Genomic DNA, 25,312 nt, shown 5'->3' with positions numbered 1-25,312 from the left:
CCAACAGTTCCATAAATGAGGTGTGCAGGATGTATATTAAAATATAAGGTGTAGACAGGTCATTGCTAGGAGTCTTCAGATTAGCAGGAATGTCCCTGGAGCTCCGTAAGATTTTTATTGTCAGCAGAGAGGCCCCTTTTTTGAGAATGCCTTTACTTAGGCAGATGGATCCTAGTAGAAAATGTTGACTTTTCTTTGCCTCAAGGTTATTCCTTCCTGCCACACTGACAGCTGAAGTTAACCGTTTCAAACGCTGCCAAATTCTCCTTCAGGTAGTGTTCTGTGTTGTCTCCCGTAGACACAAGGGTAGAAAGAGCAGGCTTGGCAGTTTTGCAGTGGGGAAGTGACAGAGCAGCAGCATAACCGATGAAACGCCAGATGCTAATGCAGAAGGTACAAGCATACTGTGATGTAAGAATCTTCTTAGGAATGGCAAAATTCCTAGGCAACTTCTCAGCTGGGAAGTCCCACCCCTTTCAGAAGAGGAATTTTAGGGGTCAAGGAAAGACATTAGGATTCAACAGCGTGGCCTCTCGATGCCCTACAGGAGGCTCTCAAAACACCTTGCAGGGAGTAGGTCCGACTTAGATGTTCAACCCTTTCTCGTTAAAAAGTGAGCCTGATTTAAAAAAAAAAAAAAAAAAGTTGTAGTCCCTTTGTATTTTACAGCTACATTTCTAAGATACTTATCCACAAAAACGTAACTGTGCTGTGATTTAGTAGGCCAGTTGGATCAGACGTTTCCTCCTTTTTATCCTAAACTGTATGTATTGTGCCCTGATAAACAACTGCGCCGTCCCTCAGAGGAGGTGGCTACGTGAACCCAATATGTTCCTTAAAGGGGTGTTAAGCTTAATTAGGTAACATCTGTAGAGCACTAGCCTTGAGCGCTTGGAAGGAAAGCACTATAGTGCTGATATTCCTGATTCCTTGTGCATAGCTCTTAACGTTCTAAACATCAAGAAAGCTCTGCGCTGCGTGTCAGCACAAGTCAGACATTCTGGGGATCGATCTAAGTGTTCAGCGTGCCAAGTGATGTATTCTTATGTTTGCATATGAAAAAGATTTGTTATCTGTTTACAAGACAGCTGTGAACTTTAAATATTTATGCATTGGTCCTACTCATTCATTCGTTGTCTCAATGTATAAACTTGTTTAAGAGCTATGGGTTCCATTGAGATGTCATCTGGAGTGCAATTCCCTAGGATCCATTCACAGATGCATAGCTGTTCAAAGCTGCAGAATAGTTAAATGTGTTAATCAATCGTGGTATATGACTCCACTGAGCCAGACTGTCATAAATTCTAAGCAATACATTTACATCGGTGTTTGTCAAGAGGAGCAGTATTTTACAAACTTTTTTTTCTTTGAAGTATTTTATTATGTCGAAAGGCAAGAGGTGCAGAAACTCAAATGGATTATGGAAAGGACTGTTTAAACCTACAGTGTCATCCATTGCTACTTCTCTGAAATGAATATGTTTGTTCCATGAGAACCAGAAGAGAGAAGCTCCATTCCAGCTGTGTACTGTACACTGAGAGTATGATTGAAGCAGCAAAATAGAATATGAGACTTTACATGTCACCTGAATTGTTTAGCACTGTTAATATGCGTAGTTCTTTACAAATAGACACTGTCCCTCGCTCAAAGAGTACGAGGAACGATGACAAACCTGGGGTGGGGAGGGGGATGTCAGAGGCTTCAGCTATAATATTATGCTGTTGTGGAGGTCAGCGTAGCAGGCAGCTTGAGGGGCACACTGCTTTGGTTTCTATGCACTTTACTTTGAGGAGAATGTTTAGAATTTATAGGAGTGTGTTTTGAACAGGAACTTGAAGGAGGAGAGGGTGGAAGAGTAGCAGGTGAAGTCTGGAAAGATGGATGAAGATACAAGGGGTGACATGGATGAATGGGCAAATCTAGCGCTGTACTAATTACAAAAGGGAATCAGGAAAATTGCCTTTTTGGTAACCAGGAAGATTGTCTTTTTGGTGGGGCTGGCATGACAGTTTAGTTTACTCTTCAGTAGGGGCAAGGTGCAGAAGCCTGCCTCCTCGCTGTGGCCACCCGTACCTCTGTGCTGTGTGCCACCGCAGGCTACCACTCCACTACGATTAGTTGTTCAAAGCCTTGTTTCTGGTTATCAAAACCATTGCTGGGTCAGGGCCCAGCTATGTCACTGAGTGTACCTCCATCTGTAACCCACCAAGACAGCTGCACGTCACTGAGACAGCACATCGAAAGCCTGGATGAAGCCAGTGAAAGTTGGAGATAGAGAGCTCCTGGCTGTGGAACAAGTTTGGAGAGGAGGCCAGACTGAGAGATTGTACACTGTAAAACTCTCCTCTTTGACAAAGCTAGTCAAAGAGAGCTTACAGCGGCACAGCTGTACCAATGTAGCTGCGCTACTGTAAGATTGCTTGTGTAGCCACAATGCTGATGGGAAACCTCTCCCATCAGCATAATAAAACCACCTCCACGAGCGGCAGTAGCTGTGTCAGTGGGAGAAGCTTCTCCCATCAATACAGCGCTGTCCAGGCTGGTGCTTTTGTCAGTGTAACTTATGTCACCCAGGGTGTTTTTTCACACCCCTGAGTGACATAAGTTGTACCGACAAAAGTGGTAGTGTAGACATGGTCTTAATCTGTATTATAGACTCCCCAAACAGGACCCCCTGTAAGCAGGGAAGAGAGAAGAAAAGTCCACTATTGGCTTCACTGTGCAGACTGAATTTATTCCTGTAGCTCTTCAGATAATTAGGCTTGACAGAATTCAATTTTTTTTTTATAATTTCAACAGATAATATCTCTGCTGATTTTAAGCATTATAAAAAGATTTTTATCAATTTAAATTTTCACAGTTGTGCAGAATTATGGTTTTTTTAAAATAATTTCCCGCCTGTTGTTGATTTAAATTTTCCAGTTGTGGAAAATTACTGGGGAGAGGGTCCAAAAATTACTCAATGGCAATGGGCATTGAGATTCAAAAAGTTAAAGCTTTTATAAACCATTAAAACACACTGTCAGCATCACATTTCAAAATATACAAAGTAAATATCCTTAAATCCATAAATCGCAAGTGTTTTTACTATTCATTCATTATTCCATTTGTAAGAAGCCTAATTGAAAAGTCTAAATCACTGGATTTTTACTCTAATAAGTTCTCCAGCAGCATTTTTCTTTCTTTGCCTGTCTGTGAATTTTGATGATTATTGATGAAAATATTTTTTCATTAGTTTGTGTATGTATGATGAAATTGACATTTACCAATAAAAATCTAATCCTTCCAAATGCAGTTATGGGCACTATAAAAAGGATAGCTGAATAGAGATTAAAACTGTGATTTTTTTATTCTTTCCCTTGATATTCCTTTCAGATTTGTTGGATTCTGATCTATTTTTCACACTTACTATGTAGCTCTTAGTATTTTAAATCTCTGATTCCTCGAGACCTGAGTGTCAGTTTGAAAGTTTGCCAGATAGATGGCAGCCCAGTCCCTGCATGACTGACACCAACTCTGAGTCATCGGTAAAGGAGTGTTGTCACATGGTATCTAAATAATTTCTTCTTTGATCCAGGTCATCAGACTCCCACATCGATCTCAAATCTACCCTTGGTCATTGGTGGCTGCAGATTAGTACTCCTTGATCTAGATCTTTGGTGCTTTAGTTCAGATGGACACATATGTTTCCAGTTCCCTTTAGGACTTTTTGTAACATGCACTTTTTAATTAAAGAAAAGTCTCTATTAAGAATGGAGAGCCCGGAGCGAAGTTGGTTTATTTCCCTTTGGCTCCTATGTCATCTTTGCTCAGTTTATAAGTCAGAACAGGTTTTCTTCTACCTTCAGCCCTAGGGCAACCTGGCTCATAAATAAAATAGAAAAAAAATCAAACTGACCTTTTTCTGTGTCATACATCAGCACTGAGGGAGTTCTTCCCAGATCAGGGTGTTTTCTCACCTGCTTCTACTGATGATGCTGCTCTGTCACACAGAAATGAAACATTTTGATTTTTAAGCAGCTGCTAAGGAATAAAATATTCTGGTGCACAAGAGTAACTGAGATCTCATCATGCTCTCAAATTTTGTCTAAGACATGCAGACCAGGTACTGTAGATTAATGGAGCTCTTTCTGTTGAATAATATACAGGTATATTTTGTGCTTCTATAATTCCTTTTGTCTGAGGACTTCAAAGTGCTATATAGAAAGAGGTAGGCTACATTGTGGTCACTTCACTTGCCCCTAAAATTCAGCCATTTCTGGGGTAGAATACAGCAGCAGTTCAACAATGTATGAGCAAGACTACACAACTGTTAGATAGGAAGTGAAATAGAATTCCATATACAATTTAAACTGGAGGGGAAATGTAGATAAGCAGGACATAGGTAGCTTAGCTAGAATTTGACCCTTTGACCATAAAAATGATTCTGTTAAAATGCTAAATAGTTATCCTTAGGTTATATGTGTATATTGACAGCTGAAGAGACAGCTTTGTTTAGTTTTCAGAAATTTCACAGTATGTTTTTTGACTCGTTTGGTTTGATCCAAAATTTAAAGAGTGTGGGACCAATTCCATAAAGATTATTGGATCTATCTCTGTTTCTTTTGGTTTAGCCATTGCAAGCCACAGTCATTGCTGAGACTTCTCTTCACGCCTTAAATCTATTTGGCAACATGGTAAAAATTCTGAGTATAAGCTCTTTGAGGCTGGCATTGAAGAGCTGGTGCATACACAGACCCAACAAAACTTAATTTGCTGCTCCACAGATGACTCCTGTTGCAATAAATTTACTGTGAATAGACTAATTGCAAAATAACCTTAATTGAGTAGTTATCAATGAACAACATCCTGTGGAACAAAACTGCTTACAATTAATAGCATTTAAGCTATAAACTATTCCTCTGTAGAAAGCTAAGGATGTAATTACATCACATATGGAGATTGTGTTCACCTCTGGAAATCATTATGCCAGTGTTTCCTTCATTATGAAGGGTAGTTTTGGCTTTGACTTCGAACAACAGCACTTGTATTTTATGCTAAATGAATTTATGAAAATATAAAGGGTCTGAGTCTCTTTTCTTACAGCAGTAGGAATAAGGTGCTACTCCAGTGAGGTCAGTGGAGTGGCACCAGTGTAAATCTGGGGTCAGTGGGGAAGAATCAGACCCCACAGGATATGTACTAGCCCATTACATATGATAAAGCAAACCCGTTAAAACCATCTGTCTCTGTGTATGATGGAAGAAGAATATAACTATGTAAATATTCTTTATAGGATCAGGATTTAAAGGCTTCTTGCAGAGGGGAAGGGAAATAAGAGTTCTCTCAGCTTGCAGAATGGGGCAATGTTGTCTCTGCATCTTCCTGTTGACTGTCCTGAGAGATTTCAGTAGCTCTTCTGAGAGACCTTAGCATTTTGAACTCAGCATATCTGAAGGAATTCAGTTTGTGGCAAGATAGAATTGGGAATCTCATCCCAAAACATCAGAAAAAATACCGCCATGCCCAAATGTTGATCATGTCAGCACAATCTTGTGTGGGTTTCCCCTTTCCCTGAAGGAAAACACCCTGTGAAAGGGGGTTAGGGCAGCTGTAACTGGCCAACCAATGGTAGTATGGGATTTGTAGGCTCTGGACCACCCTGGTGCTGGGAATCAGTGCAGGGCTACACGGTCTCTGTACAGACAGTCCTTTCCTCCTTCAGGTGTTCTGAAGTACATGCAGCTCACAGGACATTGACAAGTTTAAGAGGCAGGGCCATGCTCGCATTTCGAGAGAGCAAATGTCAACCCTCCTTCGCCACTAAACAACAGCCCCCTTCCCCCAGTCCAACTGAATGATGATTTTAAGGTTTTAAGTGGCATGGAAGTTTTGGCTTGAAGTGATATGACATCAAACACCAGGAAATAGATTTTCAAAATTTGTCACTTTTAAGGAAATGCTAAGAACAAGCAAAATACATTTCTAGCAACAAAAGCAGAGGGTGGAAATAGGCTTGAAACTTTCAGCCACTCAAAATCTTGTAGTAAAATGTCAACTTCATAGCACCTTGAAATGGGAGGGGTGGTGGTAAATGTAGAAGGAAAGTAATGACCAAATATGTCCCAGGAATAAACCTTCTGAGATAAGAGCAGAGGGATGGGGGTTGCTTAGTGAAAGCTTTGGTTAAGAATTACTGCGCACAGAAGACATGATGAGGAAAGAAGAGATGCTTGAGTGTCTAATGCCTCTGTGTGATATTGAAATGCACATGTAGACAGAGAAAAGTCAGTCAGATGGGCCATAGCTACAGAAAATTGTCGGTGTGATGTGAAGGCAAGAGCTGGGCAGATTGGGAGAAAGGCTGCCAAGCAGAAGGAAAGATACACATATACACGTACACATGTTGACATAAAATATTTTTTCAGTCTCTTGACTATATTTATTACATTGATGTCACTGGTGAAATCTCCAAGGCAAAATAGAAGGGACTGAACTGTGCTATTTTTGTTCTGGGCTGACCAAGTCTGTCTCTGTCTTCCTGACCTGATGAGACCCTCAGGTTAGACAAATAAGTGAATAAAGTGGAAAACTGCTCAGTGCAGGCCCTCTGTAAATTCTAATTTTTTTCTTGAGTTGTGAAGAAACAGTAGGTTTCCAGGATTCGGTTGACAGAGTCCATACTTTAAAATCTGCTGTGCATCGATCATTCTGAAGACATAAATACATTATTTTCCACATACAGTGCAATGTGATTTATCCAAATGTAAAACCATTGGCTAAACAAAGATTTGGATGGAAGGGAGAACTCTTTGGCCAATTATCTGCAGTCTGTGCTCAAAGCTTCTACCACTGAGGCACAATAAAGAGATGATGGCAGGCATGCCAGCCAGCTGTACAGAGTTTTTCTAGGTTTCCAGCCCTGTAGCGTATTGAAGAATGATATCTGACTTTTTCCAACTGGCTTTAAGAAGGTGGCCTCCCTGAAGATATCAGTAGTTGTGCAGACCCAGGGGACATATTGTAACCAAACTTTGTTTTTGCTTAAACAGTATTGGGCAGTATTTGTTCAAAAGTGGTGGCAAAATAAAGCCTTAAAATATGTAAACTTTGATGTCTCTTTCTAAAAAGAGATTAACTTTTTGAATTCTGGGGGACAAGGTTTTTCATTTGTTGTGGCTTCAAGAGCCAGACACTTTTAATGCAGATTGTCCAAACCCAGACTGCCCTATTGTAGAAGAAACCAAACACCCACAATATTTGGAATATATAGTTACAGAGAATGTAAACAACCTAGCCCTCCTCCCAAAAAGTGTTTTAGAAATTGTACGATTATTTTAGGACTCCCTGGGCTTTATGGGGCAAGTGTTTGTTTATTTTGTAATTGTTTCACTTGGAAGTGAGAAAGAAAAGGTTTAGGGAACTCATCTCTATTGAAACACCAACACCGTAGACATGAAGCCAGTGTTAAAAGGAATTAATGCCATTTTAAGACTCCAGGCCATAATTTGGCCATTTCCATTGCAAGTGAGTATTTCTTAAATAGAATATACTTTTAACACAGCAGACTCTTTTTCTTCTTCTTCAAGTAATCATGGTTTCTGTAGAAAAAGAAAGTGACAAGAAGTCTGTAGCTCAGCAGCCATGGAAAAGATTTTGAAGTTACTCAATATAAATTTAGAGTGATGAACAAACACTCATCATTTGATGATAGTTTGAGGGCTTGTTAAAAGTGAATAGGGCTTGATTCTCCTCTCACACAGTTTTAGCATCCATGAAATGCCATTGATCAACTATCCAATGATGTCAAAAGACTCCTGATTCATACCAGCATAAGCAAGAGCAGAATAAGGCCCAACATCTGTCTTCTGTTCATGCCAGGAAGCTTTGTGGACGAATGGACGTGCACAATAAGCTCTGAAGTATACTACATACAGTTTTACAAACACTTTATTTCTGGCAAGGTCATGGTGAAATCCTGGACGTAGAGAAGTCAATGGCAAAAGCCCCATTGAGTTCAGTAAAGACAGGATTTAACCCCTCATTCTCTCATCATCCATTCAGGCAGAAGTGTCATTCCTTTATTACATATGGTACTTGCTGAAGCCAGATCATCATAACACATTTTATTTATTGGGTACTTATCCATCAGTGCTGTTCTGTCTCTTACCGTGAAATCCAATAGAATTTAATAGAGAATTGTATCCTTTCTGTAGAATTCAAACCAGCTAATGGAATTTTATTGCAGGAATATATCATTTTCTATTGAGTCCAATCTTATGGCTTGTTTACAGTAATTTCTATTGATACCTATTAAATTACAGTGGATTTTTCCATAGGCATAAGGCACTAGGCACTCTGAAATAAAAAGTTCTCCAAATGGCTAACCGCACAATCTTCCTCAAAGCTTGGGCTTAAAATGTATAAAGATTATCTATTCTGCCTTCTAAAGACTTATGCCGAATAATCTAAAAAGGCAAAAGGGTATGTACATTTAGAGGATGCCAGGAGCTCAGTGTTATGAAAAGCTTTAAATGTTAAAACCAAAGTCTCGATCTCCTTGTACTCACTAACAGATGGCCATGGTGGAAAGGAACCATATGGTAGGGAGAATCCTCTCTCCCCATCTCTGACATCCACTGCGCTGCTGGATTTCTGAACCAGCTTTTGGGAGTTTGAAAAGTTCCTCGTCTTGAATTCTGAGGACAACTATCCTCCTACCCCCAAACAATCTCTCTTTAGATTTCCAAGATGGCGAGTGAATGATCTTCTCTGCAATACATGTATTCCATGGATCAGCTATAGGGAGAAGCTTACATGTAGAGAATTTGTCACCATCCTCCTCACTCCGAATTACACCAGAATACAATTTTCACTATTATGATCAATTAGCCTTCAGACATACTGTTCTTAAAAGACATTGGTCTTACCACATTGCAATATCAAAGAGGCTGGCTATCACAGTGCTGCTTTTTTTCTATAAATCTTCCTAATTGTATTAGTGGACTGCAATTGAAGGCCTATCTTTATGTAACTAGAATATAATTACCTGCATTGTTCTTTTTGTTGTATAGTGCATGCTTTTTTCTAGAGCATTTCATACCCCAAGGAACCGTGAGGTATTTTGTTCTACTCTTGTTTCATTTGTGTAGCTGGTAAAAACTAGTAAGAGTACAGTTATCAAATGAGCATACACCTTTGTTTGTGACTAGATTTCAGCTCTCTGTTCTGTTTTTCTTAATTGGAAATGGTTTCCATCCAGCCAAGGGATATTATGGTGCAGAAGAATATTTTAAATCATACTACTTTTAGATTGAAAGCTTGTGTGTGTGCAGCATAATATTACTGAGGTTGACATTAATATGACTAAATAGAACTATACATTTCCACATTCACCATCTGCTTGTGCGCTGTGAGTCATTTTGTTTTTTAATTTACCAAATAGAATAGCTGGCAAGGACAGGTTTTTAACTTACCAAATAGCATGGAGGGGAAGGAAAGTTTAAGAGAAAAGTTTACTAAGATCTTGTTTTACCCATTATAGTTTTTACAATGGGCCAGAGTTTCAAAGATATTTAGGTGTTTAAAGATGCAGATTGACCCCAGTGGGACTGTCAAAGTGCCTAAGTGAGCCCTACCTCCAATTGATTTCAAGCTGCTTAGGCACTTCTGAAAATTCCACTAGGCCCAGATCTTCCTAAGGCCTGATCTACACTACGAGTTTGTCAGATTTAGTAGCGTTAAATCCGAATTAACCCTGCACCCGACCACACAACAAAGCCATTTTTTCGACATAAAGGGCTCTTAAAACCGATTTCTGTACTCCCCAACGAAGGGATTAGGGCTGAAATCTACATCGCCATTTCGAATTAGGGTTAGTGTGGACGCAATTCGAAGGTATTGGCCTCTGGGAGCTATCCCACAGTGCACCATTGTGACCGCTCTGGACAGCACTCTGAACTCGGATGCACTGGCCAGGTGTACAGGAAAAGCCCCGGGAACTTTTGAATCTCATTTCCTGTTTGGCCAGGCAAGCTCATCAGCACAGGTGACCATGCAGTCCCAGAATTGAAAAAGAGCTCCAGCATGGAACGAACGGGAGGTACTGGATCTGATCGCTGTATGGGGAGACGAATCCGTGCTATCAGAACTATGTTCCAAAAGACGAAATGCCAAAACATTTCAAAAAATCTCAGAGGCCATGAGGGACAGAGGCTACAGCAGGGACGCAACACAGTGCCGCATGAAACTTAAGGAGCTCAGACAAGCGTACCAGAAAACCAAAGAATCAAACGGACGCTCCGGGACAGAACCCCAGACAAGGCGCTTCTATGCTTAGCTGCATGCAATTCTAGGGGGGGGGGGGCGCCACCACTACCCCACCCCTGTCCATGGACTCCGATGATGGGGTATTCTCCGCCATGGCTGAGGATTTTGCAGATGGGGAAGATGAGGAGGAGGAGGAGGACGAGCCTGGGGAGACCGTTCTCCCCGACAGCCAGGATCTTTTTATCACCCTGACTGAAATACCCTCCCAACCCAACGAAGCCAGAGAAGGGACCTCTGGTGAGTGTACCTTTTTTAATACAATGCATGTTATAAAAGCAAGCGTTTTTTAATGATTAGGTAGCCCTGAGGACTTGGGATGCATTCGTGGCCAGTACTGCTACTGGAAAAGTCTGTTAACATGTCTGGGGATGGAGCAGAAATCCTCCAGGGACATCTCCATGAAGCTGTCCTGGAGGTACTCTTTAAGCCTTTGCAGAAGGTTTCTGGGGAGAGCAGCCTTATTCCGTCCTCCATGGTAGGACACTTTACCACGCCATGCTAGTAGCAAGTAATCTGGTATCATTGCATGACAAAGCCTGGCAGCGTATGGTCCCAGTGTTTGCTGCCATGCAAGGAACATCCGTTATTTATCTCCCTGTGTTATCCTCAGAAGAGTGATATCGTTCACAGTAACCTGGTTGAAATAGGGGAATTTGATTAAGGGGACATTCAGAGGTGACTGTTCCTACTGGGCTGTTTGCCTGTGGCTGAAAAGAAATCCTCCCCACAGTTAGCCACACGATGGGAGAGGGGGCCATTGGCGCTGAGCTGTTCGTGTTTGGCTAGCAGAGATCTTCCCTGATACCAGCCAGGCGGTGTGGGGAGGGAAAAAGTGATCATCCCAGAGAATTGGATGGGAGGAGGGGGTTAGTTTGGTTTCTGTTGCTGCACGTTAACAGGAAAACTGCAGCACTAAATGGCCAACTCAACGGGCTTTGCTTGGTATGGGAAAGGAGGGGGCTGCTGTTATGAAGGTTGCAGAAGCCGAAAGACTATGGCTTACCATGGGCACCTGCAAGCCGAATTCTGTTGCCCGGCCCTGCATGTGTGATCTCTAACATCAAAGCTGCAGGCACTCAATATAAGATGCAAAATGCGACCTTGTACCAAAATCACATGTGCTATGTAATGTGAATAGTGTTGTTCACCGTGAAAGAGTATAGCCATTGTTCTGTAAAATGTATCTTTTAAAATACTTCACTCCCTTTTTTTCCTCCAGCAGCTGCAAATGTTTCAAGCCTCCCTCCTCTGTCTCAAGGGCTATCTCAGATAAGGCGGCGAAAAAAACCCACGCGCGATGAAATGTTCTTTGAGCTCATGCAGTCGTCCAGCACTGACAGAGCTCAGCAGAATGTGTGGAGGGACACAATAGCAGAGTACAGGAAAACGGCCAATGAACGTGAGGAGAGGTGGCGGCAGGAAGATCAGAGGAGGCATGGGGAAACGCTGGGGCTACTGCGGGATCAAATGGACATGCTCCGGCGTCTGGTGGAGGTTCATGAATGGCAGCAGGATCACAGACTGCCGCTGCAGCTCCTGCTTAACCGCCCTCCATCCTCCCCAAGTTCCATAGCCTCCCCGCCCAGATGCCCAAGAACGCGGGGTGGGAGGCTCTGGGCACCCAACCACTCCACCCCAGTGGACAGCCCAAGCAACAGAAGGCTGGCATTCAACAAGTTTTAAAGTGGCCTTTTCCTTCCCTCCTCCCACACCCCATCCAGGATACCTTGTGAGTTATCTCTCTATTTTTATAATCATTAAATAAAGAATACATGTTTTTTAAATGATAGTGACTTTATTTCCTTTGCAAGCAAGCTGTGGGTTTTCATCAAGGAGAAACAAACAGAAGTGTCACACAGTACCCTGGCCAGTCATGAAACTGGTTTTCAAAGCTTCTCTGATGCGCACCGCTTCCTGCTGTGCTCTTTTAACTGCCCTGGTGTCTGGCTGCACGTATTCAGCAGCCAGGCAATTTGCATCAACCTCCCACCCCGCCATAAACGTCTCCCCCTTAGTCTCACAGAGATTGTGGAGCACACAACAAGCAGCAATAACAAAGGGAATATTGGTTTCAGTGAGGTCTGAGCGAGTCAGTAAACTGGGCCAGCGCGCCTTTAAACGTCCAAATGCACATTCTACCACCATTCTGCACTTGCTCAGCCTATAGTTGAACAGCTGCTGACTACTGTCCTAGGTGCCTGTGTACGGCTTCATGAGCCAGGGCATTAAGGGGTAGGCTCGGTCCCCAACGATAACTATAGGCATTTCAACATCCACAACAGTTATTTTCTGGTCTGGGAAGTAAATCCCTTCCTGCAGCCGTTTAAACAGACCAGAGTTCCTGAAGATGCGAGCATCATGAACCTTTCCCGGCCATCCCACATTGATGTTGGTGAAACGTCCCTTGCACAGCACCATTGAAAAGTACCCTTTGCGGTTTATGTACTGGCTGCCCTGGTGGTCCGGTCCCAAGGTAGGGATATGTGTTCTGTCTATAGCCCCACCACAGTTAGGGAATCCCATTGCAGCAAAGCCATCCACTATGACCTGCACATTTTCCCAGAGTCACTAACTTTGATAGCAGCAGCTCAATGATTGCGTGGGCTACTTGGATCACAGCAACCACCACAGTAGATTTGCCCACTCCAAATTGATTCCCAACTGATCAGTAGCTGTCTGGCGTTGCAAGCTTCCACAGGGCTATTGCCACTTGCTTGTGAACCGTGAGGACTGCTCTCATCTTGGTATTCATGCACTTCAGGGGAGGGGAAAGAAAGTCACAAAGTTCCATGAAAGTGCCCTTACACATGCGAAAGTTTTGGAGCCACTGGGAATTATCCCAGACCCACCAGTCTGTGCTTGTTTCCTGGGCCCAGAATCAGCGGTCCACAGCATGAGCCTGCCCCATTAACGCCATGATCTCCAAATTGCGGGGGAATGCGGTTTTAGAGAAAAGTGTGTTCATGTCGTCATCACCATGCTGCTGTCGCCTTCTCGCCTGGTTTTTCAGGTGCTGGTTCTGCATACACTGCACAATAATGCGCGAGGTGTTTACAATGGTCATAACTGCTGTGGTGAGCTGAACAGGCTCCATGCTTGCTGTGCTATGGCGTCTGCTCCTGCTCAAGTATTTTCAAGTAAATCTTACAATCCCTATAAGAGTCAGGCATTCACTATTTTAACTTAAGATCATACCAGAAGAAAGTAAGGAGGATGTTCTGGTCACCCAGGAATGAATGGAAATTGAGACTAGTGTCAGTGTCCAGGGCTGGAAGCATTCCTGTGGCACCACGCAGTGGAAAAACTTGACCCTAGGCAAAGCACACCTACCAGTATTCTGGGCCCAGGAATAGCTTTCCTGGCACTTCACTGATTTTGAAAGCGTGTCATCGACACAGAAATGAAAGACAAATGAGCCAGTAATTTAGACCAAGTTCCGGAGAAGTCCTTGCAGCAGGCTTCAAATATCAGAGGCGTGAATATTGCTCTGCCTTCCGAAGAGGAAACTATTAAAGTTATCCACTTGGTAGAGCTCCTAAATCCAGTTAAAAGAAAAGGAGTACTTGTGGCACCTTAGAGACTAACCAATTTATTTGAGCATAAGCTTTCGTGAGCTACAGCTCACTTCATCGGATGTCTCTAAGGTGCCACAAGTACTCCTTTTCTTTTTGCGAATACAGACTAACATGGCTGTTACTCTAAATCCAGTTAGATATAGCACCATTTGTTGCCCCCAAGAGAGTGAGGCCTGCCTGGGATCAGCACCAAGGTCCACACCTTTTATTTGTTGTTGTTTTGTTTACTGCAGTGTGTGGATGTCCTTGCCAGAGCTGGAAAAAGTATCTTACTTGTGTTTTTCTTTTATAGCCTATAATTACTGTAGGCTGTAAAACTTTGGATAAGACAGGAACAAATTGAGTTGGGGGTTTCAGTGTAGACCAGACAGGGCTGAGAATATTATATACAGAGCTGGTCCAGACAGAAATCTTATTTGGAGAAATAAAACATTTGTGTATGTTGACTATATATATATATATATATATATAGATATATAGATAATTTTTTAAAAATAAATAAATCTATATATATAAAATTTATTTTTAAAATATATGTGTTGAACCAGCTCCTGCCATACCTCACAGAAATCAATAGGAAGTTCTTGAATCAAGAGTGATGGTTCTTTCTGTTGCATCATAAAAACTAATAGTGCACTGGGCTGGGACTTGGAAACTCGGTTTCTGTCCCTGGAGCTGCCACTGGCCTGTTAGATGACCTTCAGCAAGTTACTTCACCTCTGTGTGCCTCATTTTCCTCCTTTGTAAAGATTTATACACAGAAGCTACATAGAGTAGCTAGGTAGCACTTCTCTTTTAATCTTTTAAAATCAGTTTCAGGACCTGCTTATCATAAGCTTGACAAAAGTTTACAGTTTTGTTTTGACTGTTTTTTGGCTCTCTGTCTTTTACAGGAGGTACACATCTCAGCATGAGAGTACAGTGTTTTAAAGAAATAAGGTGATGATTCTGTCTCTGAAGATATGTAATGTTTCTGAAGGGGAACATATGGAATCCTACCACCATAAAAAGCTTAATGTCTTGTTCTCTAGCCTACCATCATTCTCTCCACATTAGTTCTATAAAGTGAAAGACTGACTTATTGTGCCTGGTGCTGTTAATTTATTAGCAGGTCGCTGTTGTGGATTCTTTAGCTTTAGGTTGAAGCAAGGTGTACGGGTGTGAACTTAGTGTGTCAATTTTCTACTGTATATGATCCCAACTGCATCTGTAAAACTCAGTAGCTTTGGCCTGTTACATGAACTGACGTGCTAGTCACAGCTGTCACTTGTGTGCATGTTTATGAAATATCCAGTGTTTCACTTAATTAATTTTGCATTAGAGGCCTGATAAAGCAGGGGTTCTCAACCTTTTTCTTTCTGAGATCCCCTCCCCCCACATGCTATAAAAACTCCAGGGCCCAGGGGGGGCGGTTCGGGGCTCTGCGGGGGAACCCCCTTGGACATAAGCATAGTTTGACTTATATTTTGGGGGAGGGAGAGAAGTCAGTGGGGGTGTGTGGAACTGCCCCCAGGACTGCCTGGCTCTGGGTAAGGAACTGCCGTGTGGGGGTGCAATGGCCCCCGGACCTTCAAACTACTTCCATGGGCTCAGAGTTTCCGCCCCCTTGAGCCATCAGGGCTCAAGGCTCTGGGATTCAGCCCTGCAGTTCCTGGCTTTAGCCCCATGTGGGGAGCTGTGGCTCGGGGCTTCAGCCCCGTGGCTCCCAGCGTCAGCCACATGGTGAGCATCAGAGCTTGAGCCCCATGGGGGCACCAGGGTTCTGGGATTCAGCCCCATGGAGGACGCTGGGCTTGGGTCTTCAGCCCTGTGAGGGACCAGGGCTCCACAGCCCTCCTAAAAGAGCTTGTGACCTCCCAGGTGGTCGCGGACCCCCACTTGAGAACCACTGTGGTACAGCACAGTAATAACTTTCCATCTTGATTCTGTAACTATTAACTTATCTGGTATTTAAGCACCAAAACGAATCCATTTCCTTTGCCTGAGAATGGCTAGGCCTGGTAACAGAACACAGCAGTCTTAGAAATGTATTTGGTTCCCAGGGTAAATTTCCTTTAGGTAAAATGACAAAGCAGTATTTTTTCATTATCTATCAGCTACCCATGAGAGATTGGATTTAGGTCACAATTTATTACCCTGTGGAATTGAATCCAATATTTAATACAATGCCAGCTATTCTGATATGAGAGTATTTTAATGGCTGTGAAATGTATACAATGATAAAGTAATTTCAGAGATTTGTAGAATACATCTGAGGCAATTTGATGTGTACAAACCCTGGGGTTGAAAATTGGATATAGGATAAACATGGAAAATGGGGATTGATTGGTAGAAGGTTGCAATAATGTCTGCCTTGGTATACCTTTTAAAGTTTAAATTATTAATCTAATACAGTCTTCTAAACTTTTAGAAGCCTCTAAGTTGGCATTAAATCAATGTTAAATCTTCAAACACAGAAAGATTCCATAATTCAAACCGATAGAGTAAAACATATCAGAAGGAATAATGATTCATCTTAATATTTTAAAGTGGAAAAGATATTATTCTACATTTATTAGATTACTTACTGGGAATCCCCGTAAGGGGACTGAGCCATAAATCAGAGGAACAAAGATCAGGAGACCAAGATAATACCTAGAAAGAAAGGTAAAGCTTTGCATTGGTTTGGAAGTTGGGAGCAAATTCTGGCTGCCTGCATGTGTAATCCCTATGTGTGTGAAAATGAACACCATAAAGCAGTGTTATTTTACGTTCATATTCTGGCTGTTCCAGGGTAACACAATCCCTACAAAGATCGCTGCGTAGATTGCTCATCCCAGAAGGCGTGTAAGGGCCACAGGTATATTGCTGAGTACTGTATGTGCTAAAATTCATGAATCATACCCTCTGATTCCTAAGACCACCTTTCTGTGACTCAGAATGTGGAAAACAAATGGAGAATCCATGGACTGTAAGCGCCGCAGGAGCCATGATGAAGGTGCAACTGTAGCAGCCTGTTTTCCCTTGTGGAAGTGACTATGTGGGTAAAATTCACCCCTGTGCAGAGAGCCAGCACAAAGCGTGGGTGCCACTTAAGCTCTCAATATAGTCTCATTTTCTCTTACAGATTCCACCCACCGATTTTATCTGATTTAGAGAGACTCTCATGTGTGCCTCACAGCAGACCTGCGGACTTTGAATTTCATTGTACAGGATACAATATATAATGAAAAACATCCTCATTCAGCAACTCTTCTATAGCAAAGGCAGGGATTGGTTATATCAGGATATAGGACAGAATCAGCAAGCATGGCTTGAAGGAACTCTTCTGGTGTCTATATGCTAATTTAATCATACCAAAGAGGAATCCAACATAATCAAGGAAAAAGAAAATCCTGCTTCAGGCAGTAACTAAACCTGGTGAAAATTCAGGGTCAGTTTAGGATATGTAGTAACCTGGTATTAAGAGAATGAAGTGCACTGTTTTGACAAGTGACCCGTGGGAAAGTGGAGGAAATACATTCCTGCTATACTATGCACACATTTAGCAAGGCTGTCTGGTATGTGGACAGTGTTTTTTCCCTTCTGATTTACTGTCGATGAAAAGATTCAGATCCTATAGCCATAGTCCTTAAAATAAGGACATTTAGTGGGTGAAGAGCACCTCTTAAACATTAATGTGAAATTCTCTTTGAATATTATAAAGTTTATTTTCTGCGGTGGCGATGGGAAGAAGGACCAGACGGTGAAACTGAAGCTCCAAACAAGTTTTGATCTTCCAGAAGAGAAGAACCTCCTACATCTAAAATAATCAGATAACTACAGTGGCACAAAATTTTCACAGGCAGAACTTACTTGGTCTTTAGTTTTCATTACAAATTCAAAATTAGGCAGGGCGTGTATACCTGCCATCAGACCTGGGTGAGCATTGAGTGATTCAGCTCTGTACGTAGACCCCTCAGCAGAAATAACTGAGATTGAACATCTCCATTTATTATTTTGGCTGAGAATTTTAGGTGCCAGATTCTCAGCTGGGGTATGCCAGTATCACTCCATAGGGTTAAACCAGGCCCCCAACTGACAGTGCATCTTCTTTGAAATATCATCTTGTGTTTTAACTACACAAAGGAGAAATGCAGAAAGTCTTGTGTTTCTTCAAATTAACTTGATTAAGATGGATTGGAGATTGCATAATTTGACTCAGTGGGCACTTTAACATCCCTAGAACTTCAGGCTTCAAAGAACAGTTACTGCTGCACCTGAGACACCCTACCTGGACTTGTTTATTGCTTTGAACAGGGAAACACAATTTTACCATTCATAATCGCCTATAAAGAAATTTAACAGTTATTTAAAATGCTCTGTTTGGAAGGGTAGGTAGTTATTCATTAATAATGCATCCGTGCAGCAACAAAAAAGAGACAGTAACGGGGAATGGCAAGGCCTATGCGTGTCTCAAGACTTTTTTTAAGTGCCTGATATCCCCAGGGTTAGCTCATCAATGTGCAGCTACTCTAAGGATCTTCTGATTGTCCACAGATGGGGCAGTGTCTTTATAAAATACTGAATTAGTCATGAATGTATCTTTTAATTAAAAGTAAATCTAATAGTGACTCTTGCAAAAACCATCTCACCACATTGGGTGGTTAAGGGTATCAACAAACTGGTTCTTGAAATGGATTCAATGGAAAATTCTATCATAGGCTAGTGAAAAGGAAACACAAACTGAAAAGTCAATAACATCCTTGAGGGGGAGAGGTTTTAAGGTGAAGAACCGTGAAAGAAAGAAAAAACCCAATACTTTGAGCCACTGCTTATTAAAATGTCTGCTAAAAGGAATAAGTAATTAAAGTATAAACTTTTGCAAACTAATGATGTTTGCATACAGCGGGCTTCTTCAAGTAATGACAGTGTAAATGAGGATTATTTCTACCTGGTGTAAATGAAATCAGAATTTGGCCAGCTGAGCATTGTTTCAGTATGCCAATAAAATTGGAAATTTGTCGTAGTAACTGCCGACTATCAGAGCCACACCGTTGTCTCACTGGTGCTAAGGAATAGCATGGATAAATGATGTGATGTGTCTCTATGCCTCAGAGATGTTCTGTTCTTCGTATTATTTGTTACCGTTTTACTTTCATGCTAAGGGATTACTAGATTTCCAATTTGTACTATCTTTGCATGGTAATTGGTAGTCAAGAGAATTACTTGGGGTGCAAGATTTAATATTAATTCCTGTTGTCATGCAGATAGTGAATTAGCTTTTCTAGACTCCATCATATGTTCTCAGCAGGCACATATGTAATTAAAATGAACACGCATTGGGTTTCATATTAGCACTCAGAGTCTGCCTGTGGCAAAAGGTCTCTAAATTCCTTTGGGATTGGATACCCAGGCAATGTAATTATAGTATCAGTAATAATTTGTAGATTTTATATTCAGTATTTTATTATTCTGGAGTAATGTTAACTCTTTCCAAACCATGTGGCTTTCAGGTGTAGGCCACATCTTTGAAGAATAATCTCATTAATCCATAGAGTTTCTGGCAAAATGGGTATCCTAATAAGTTGGAGCCAGTGAGTATATATATATGCAGTATATCATTAAACATCTAAAGAGTTAAGAAGGTTATTTATTGTATTGAATCAATATATGTGAATGTTACTTCAGAATTGAAACTTTTTTTTTTATTAAAAAGCACTTTATTTACTATAACAGTGAAGTCAAGATTGGAGACCAGTTTCTTTTATAATCTTGTTTTCACACACACATAACTTTTACTTTTAAGGATGAAAATTTTGATACTTCCCTCTGTCCTTGAGATATATATATATATATATATATATATATATATATATATTTAAAAAGTTTAATTTTTTGATGAAACTCCCTTCAGTTGTTTTTGATTTACAATTAAGTGGAAAAAGTACTCTTTTTTTCTGATTGTAGAATAAACTTACAACTACACTTTTAAAAACCCAGGTTACAACAAAAACAGCTCAGAGTTGAAACTTGGAATAGACAGAATCTTCTCTGAGGAATAGTGACTTTTCCTGGGGGAAAAAATAAGAAAGTTATATATCATTGAAAAACTTCTGAAAGCATGTGCAGTAGGCCTCCCATCATCATAATTTGTACGTTACCTTAATTAAATCCCACCATGTGTGTTGTATTGCTGCACATTCTCCCTCTTTTGCTTCACTATGGGGCTAAAGATGCTGTTCTGGGAACAGTTTGCATGAGGGAGATTGTGTATTACTGAACCACAAGCAATACAATCTTCTAAAATTAGTTACTTTTAGTATTGACTCATCTCACTGTTGTGTGATTTGTCAGTCTTGTCTGCCTGTGAAGAAAGGGATCTATGTATTAAATATAGAAACAGTTCAGCATTTCACATTTCAGCTCTGAATATATCAGAAATTAAGTTGGATAAATTGTTTGTAATCTTTCCAAATGTTAAAATAAAGATAGCCATTTGGTTGATTTTGATTGCTTTTTCTAAGCTACGATGACAGATCCTCAAGGAAACTCAAAGTTATTAATATGGAGCCAAAATCAATAAAAGTTATACATGAGTAAGGTGAACAGGATTTGGCTCTGACATCCAGTTCTCATTTCATACTGGTTTTGCACTGATGTCATTCCACTGACTTCAGTCGAGTCACTCCTCATTTACAGAAGTGTAAATTAGAGGAGAGTTGGGCCCATATAGTTCATGAACAAATTCCTTGGCTAATGTAATAAGTAACAGCGAGAGATAACTCGGTCCTTATATATAGTTAATACTTTGACAAAGTTTCTCCTCTACCTTGGTGGGTCTTACGCTTTTTGGCAGATTTGCTCGCATTGGAGCTTCATGGCAGCCCTTAGTTTGGCCGTTTTTGTGAACCCACAGTCCAGGTCGACTCCTCCTGTGTCTGACCAGGAGTTGGGAGGTTTGGGGGGAACCCGGGCCCGCCCTCTACTCTGGGTTCCAGCCCAGGGCCCTGTGGAATGCAACTGTCTAGAGTGCCTCCTGGAACAGCTGTGCGACAGCTACAATTCCCTGGGCTACTTCCCCATGGCCTCCTCCCAACACCTCCTTTATCCTCACCATAGGATCTTCCTCCTGGTGTCTGATAATGCCTGTACTCCTCAGTCCCCCAACAGTATGCTTTCTCACTCTCAGCTCCTCACAAGCACACCACAAACTGAAGTGAGCTCCTTTTTAAACCCAGGTGCCCTGATTAGCCTTCCTTAATTGATTCTAGCAGCTTCTTGATTGGCTGCAGGTGTTCTAATCAGCCTGTCTTAATTGTCTCCAGAAGGTTCCTGATTGTTCTGGAACCTTCCCTGTTACTTTATTCAGGGAAAAGGGACCTACTTAGCCTGGGGCTAATATATCTGCCTTCTATTACTCTCCTGTAGCCATCTGTCCTGACCCTGTCACAATACGCTTTTCAAGTCTGAAGTGTAGGGTTCTTATTTTTTCAGCCTTGAAATCTATGAGAATAAAAAGTTAATTACAATATAGCTAGGCTGAACACTGCCAGGTTTGATCCATTAACGTGTTCTGAGAAGCCAGACAGTTTTCTTGGGAGTTTAAAATGACCATGGTCCCTTTGGTTCTCAGTATGAAGTGAAAAGATGAGGTAGGATACGATTTCATCAAGGTTTGTATGAAGATGCCAGATTCAACAGGTGTGCCTTGACTTGTGCTAATGCCTTAGGCCCCAATTCAGCAGAGCGCTTGTACACATACTTCAGTTTAAGCATGTGAGTTGTCCAACCCTGCTTAAATCAAAACCTGCGACTAGTCCCATTGAACATGTTAAGTGCTCTGCTGAATTAGGGCTGTATTTGCTTAATCTCAAAGAGCTCAGGATGTGAAAACTATGGGACTTCAAATACCTGAAGTATACCTAGCTTCAAAGTATAGCTTCAAATACCTAGCTAAACGATGGGGTTTTTTTATATTCTACTTCCTGACCCATCAGACGTGGCAGTGTGATGCAGTAGTGGGTGGATTGAGGCATTCCAAGATTATGGTGCAGTGATAGAGGCCAAAAGGTATGATGTGGCAACTATTCCTTAAAATGTTTTTAATGAACAAATTTAAAGCTTCAAAGGATTAAATAGCAACATAAGTCTCTCAGGGATCCATGCACATAGGTAGCTCCCAGTAGTTTAACAGGAGCTAGCTGCATGGACTTGGAGAGAACAGCTATGGACTGGTACATGTAAAACAGTATCAAACACTTAATTTATTTGAAGGCCTTGATAGCTCCGTTTCTTCCCTAGAGTCTTGGCTTTGTGAAGATTTTTCCACTTTCCAGCACCTTCCTTTGGACCCAGATCCTCTAGTTCCCTGTATCAGAGGGGTAGCCGTGTTAGTCTGTATCCACAAAAACAACGAGGAGTCCGGCGGCACTTTAAAGACTAACAGATTTATTTGGGCATAAGCTTTCGTGGGTAAAACCCCCCACTTCTTCAGATGCATCTAGTTCCCTGTTCTCTGTATGTATGGAAGATGGGGGCATGATAAAGCCCCATCATATCCAAACCTTTGACAATCTCTGCAATGATCCTGTTATGGTGCTTTGTCACTCAGTCAGCTGTCAATGTTCATAGCATTATCTCCCAAAAGAGGTGGCAGTACTTATCCTTGTGTGCTGCTTCACCTCCTGTTTCATCTTGGGACCCTGCAGCTCTTAACCCTCAGCAGTCTAACCTACAGCTAATGTCAGACTTTAACCTGCAGGCTGTTGGTTGTCTCTCCGTTGTCACCATTAAACTTTGGCATTCTTTGTTTTCTCTGGTTTCTTTTCTAAACAAACAAGTACATTTTAGAAACTCTGAGATGCTTCTTGTGTTTCAGACTTTTTCATCTCTTGAATTCATTTTTGCTTAGCATGAGGTGCTGCCAGTCAAAGATTTTTAGTCCTGGTTGTCAATAAAAGCCATGCTGTAAATGCAGGGCTGGCTCCAGGCACCAGCATTCCAAGCAGGTGCTTGGAGCGGCAGTTAGAAAGGGGCAGCAGAGTTTCCGCCGTGGCAACAATTTGGCGGCAGCCCCTCTGTCCCAGCAGCGGTGGCGGCAATTCGGCGGCAGCTTCTCTGTTCCGACGGCCGCAGGGGCAAATCAGCGGCAGCTTCTCCCTTTTGCCATCTGTGGCGGCAGTTTTTTTTCACTGCTTGGGGTGGCAAAAACTGTAGAGCCGGCCCTGTCTAAATGGAATGTTTATTTTGTACTCCTTATTTGGAGCTCCATTCTTCTGGGGAGAAGAAACTGTCAGCTACAACATGCAGAGTTTCTTTCTAATTCTTCCTCTCTGGGTAGGGCTGGCAAGTGGGGTTGTGTGCATGCATGTATGTTGACGGCAGAAAAAAATAGGAATATATTGGCAACTGAATTGTTGCTTGAGCCTCAGAGCTGCAATTTTTGTTGTTTGATTTTAATAAGTAGCTACTAGGTTATGTGCCTCACTTCAGAATATTTGTGCTGATTTTGAAGTCAGTCATAGATATTCACACTATTATGTCATGCTTACCCTTGCAGAGTTCTCAGTCCTTCCTTGGAAACCAACTGTATGGGCTAAGGGCCCAGTTCTGCAGTCCATGCATTCCCTGTGACCGAATGCACCCTTGTATTCACACTAATGTGATAATCTGTACAATATATACCTTATGAGGTATCATCTGAAAACTAATAACTTGCTGGTCAATAATATCATGGTGAAATGTCTGTAGCAACATCATATGTAAAGTTACGAATTTCTCCTATATAATGATGTTAGCACACGTTCAAACCCACACAGCCCTGATTAAGCAAAAGTTGTTAAACAGGTCTGTCCTAAACAAAGGAGTGAGTGAGTGAGTGAGTGAGTGTGTGTGTGTGTGTGTGTACCTGTGTTTTACATATAAATAGTAAACAGGGTTTTGAGATAGCAAGTGCGGGAAATCTACATTTCAGCATGCACATAAAGCCACCTTCCCCACCAGACTCCATGTCAACATCTTTGCTGTTTGAATAAACTTTGCTTTAAGGGGTAATCCGGAGAAGAATCTACTTCAAAGTAGTACTGGACTGTAAAAGTGAGGGACAAAAACACCCCCAGACATCTCTCCCTATTTATACCTCTCTCTCTTTCACCAAAGAAGACAAAGAAACCAGCCCTTTGACTATGCGGGGGGATCCTGACCTGAGAATTTGGTCAGTCCTGTTGCTGGGATCATGTGGTAAGGATTTTACCTTGAATGAAGTCTAACTTATTAAGTTTTAGCTACTAGAAAGCATTTTATCTTTATTTCTCTTGTAACCATTTATGACTTTAATGCCTCATACTTGTACTCACTTAAAATCTCTCTGGAGTTGAATACACTTGTTTTATTTTTTAATCGAAACTAATCCAGTGTTGTGTTTAAACTGAACTGTTTGGTAACTTCAGTTAAAGTAGCAGAATTTTTACCCATTTCAGGGGCAACAGACTTCTAATATCTTAACTGCCCAGGGGAGGGCTGGACAGTGCAGAAAACATGTTTTGAGGAAAATTAAGGACTGGGAGTGTGTTGGGGTCACTCTGCAGGTAGTAACCAAGGCTTCTGGAAGCCAGAGTGTGGCTGGTGTGCTGCTGACGGGTCAGAGTTGCTGGACCAGGGCTCTAGCTATACACTGACACCCAGGGTGCGACCCGCATGCTGGTAGGCTATTTGTGAGCAGCGTATGTTGGAAACTGCAATAGCAAAGCATTGTGAGGCTCCCATGCTTGCAGGGCTGGTAGTGAACAACTCCTTATTGGTGTGGATTGCACACCAGATGTGACACACCTGTACTGAAATAAAGGTGTTCCCAGCACTTCCATTGTGTGTGTGTGTGTGTGTGTGTGTGTGTGTGTGTGTGCGCACACGCACGCACACAAAGAATGTAGGGTCAGGCCCATAATATGTAAATGTGCTTATGAATCACATGGGGCTGTGTCCTGTTGATTTGGGATTCAAACATGCCGATGTCTATTAACTTCAACTTGGGATTGTGAAGGGGAGGACGCACCTGATAGCATACGTTGTGGTACACAGTTGAAACAGTTTTGGAAATAACACTGATCACATTTGCCCCTTAGTAAGGTCCTGCTTTTTCACTTTGTATGTTGTGTTTTGTACACCTCTTTTTATGTTAAAAATGGAATCTGAGTAATTTATAAATGTCTATGTTTTTTCATTCATGCAGCTTCTCAGAACCCCGGAAAATCTTGGTCCTATTTAAGTCTATGAGAGAACTCCCTTTGACTTCAGTAGGTTCAGTATTTCATCCTCAGTTTATAAAGTATGAAATCATTATGCATTCATATGTTCCCAAGAGGCTTGGGCTTGTAACAGCAAGCTGTGGCTTACAAAATTTTTCTTTTTGAAAAAGGCTGAAAAAAAGTTTAGTAAGGCATAGAAAACATTATTTTATATTGTCTTTGAAC

At 41.6% G+C, this 25,312-nt stretch overlaps 2 protein-coding genes across 2 annotated transcripts in view; both read left to right on the top strand.

Annotated features, from left to right (window-relative positions):
• Positions 1 to 25,312, top strand: part of XYLT1 (xylosyltransferase 1) — a 320,557-nt gene that overhangs the window by 170,590 nt on the left and 124,655 nt on the right. The window lies entirely within an intron of this gene.
• Positions 8,503 to 12,092, top strand: LOC140917875 (uncharacterized). The gene is made up of 2 exons (XM_073361404.1): positions 8,503 to 10,545; positions 11,528 to 12,092. Exons 1-2 carry the CDS (start codon positions 10,371 to 10,373, stop codon positions 11,989 to 11,991), a joined length of 639 nt encoding a protein of 212 aa, XP_073217505.1. The 5' UTR covers positions 8,503 to 10,370; the 3' UTR covers positions 11,992 to 12,092.

Source organism: Lepidochelys kempii, chromosome 10 (assembly GCF_965140285.1).
Source record: "Lepidochelys kempii isolate rLepKem1 chromosome 10, rLepKem1.hap1, whole genome shotgun sequence".
In the NCBI taxonomy this organism is placed as follows: Eukaryota; Metazoa; Chordata; order Testudines; family Cheloniidae; genus Lepidochelys; species Lepidochelys kempii.
Note: the sequence above shows the minus strand (reverse complement) of the source record. Positions and strands in the feature narration are given on the sequence as shown.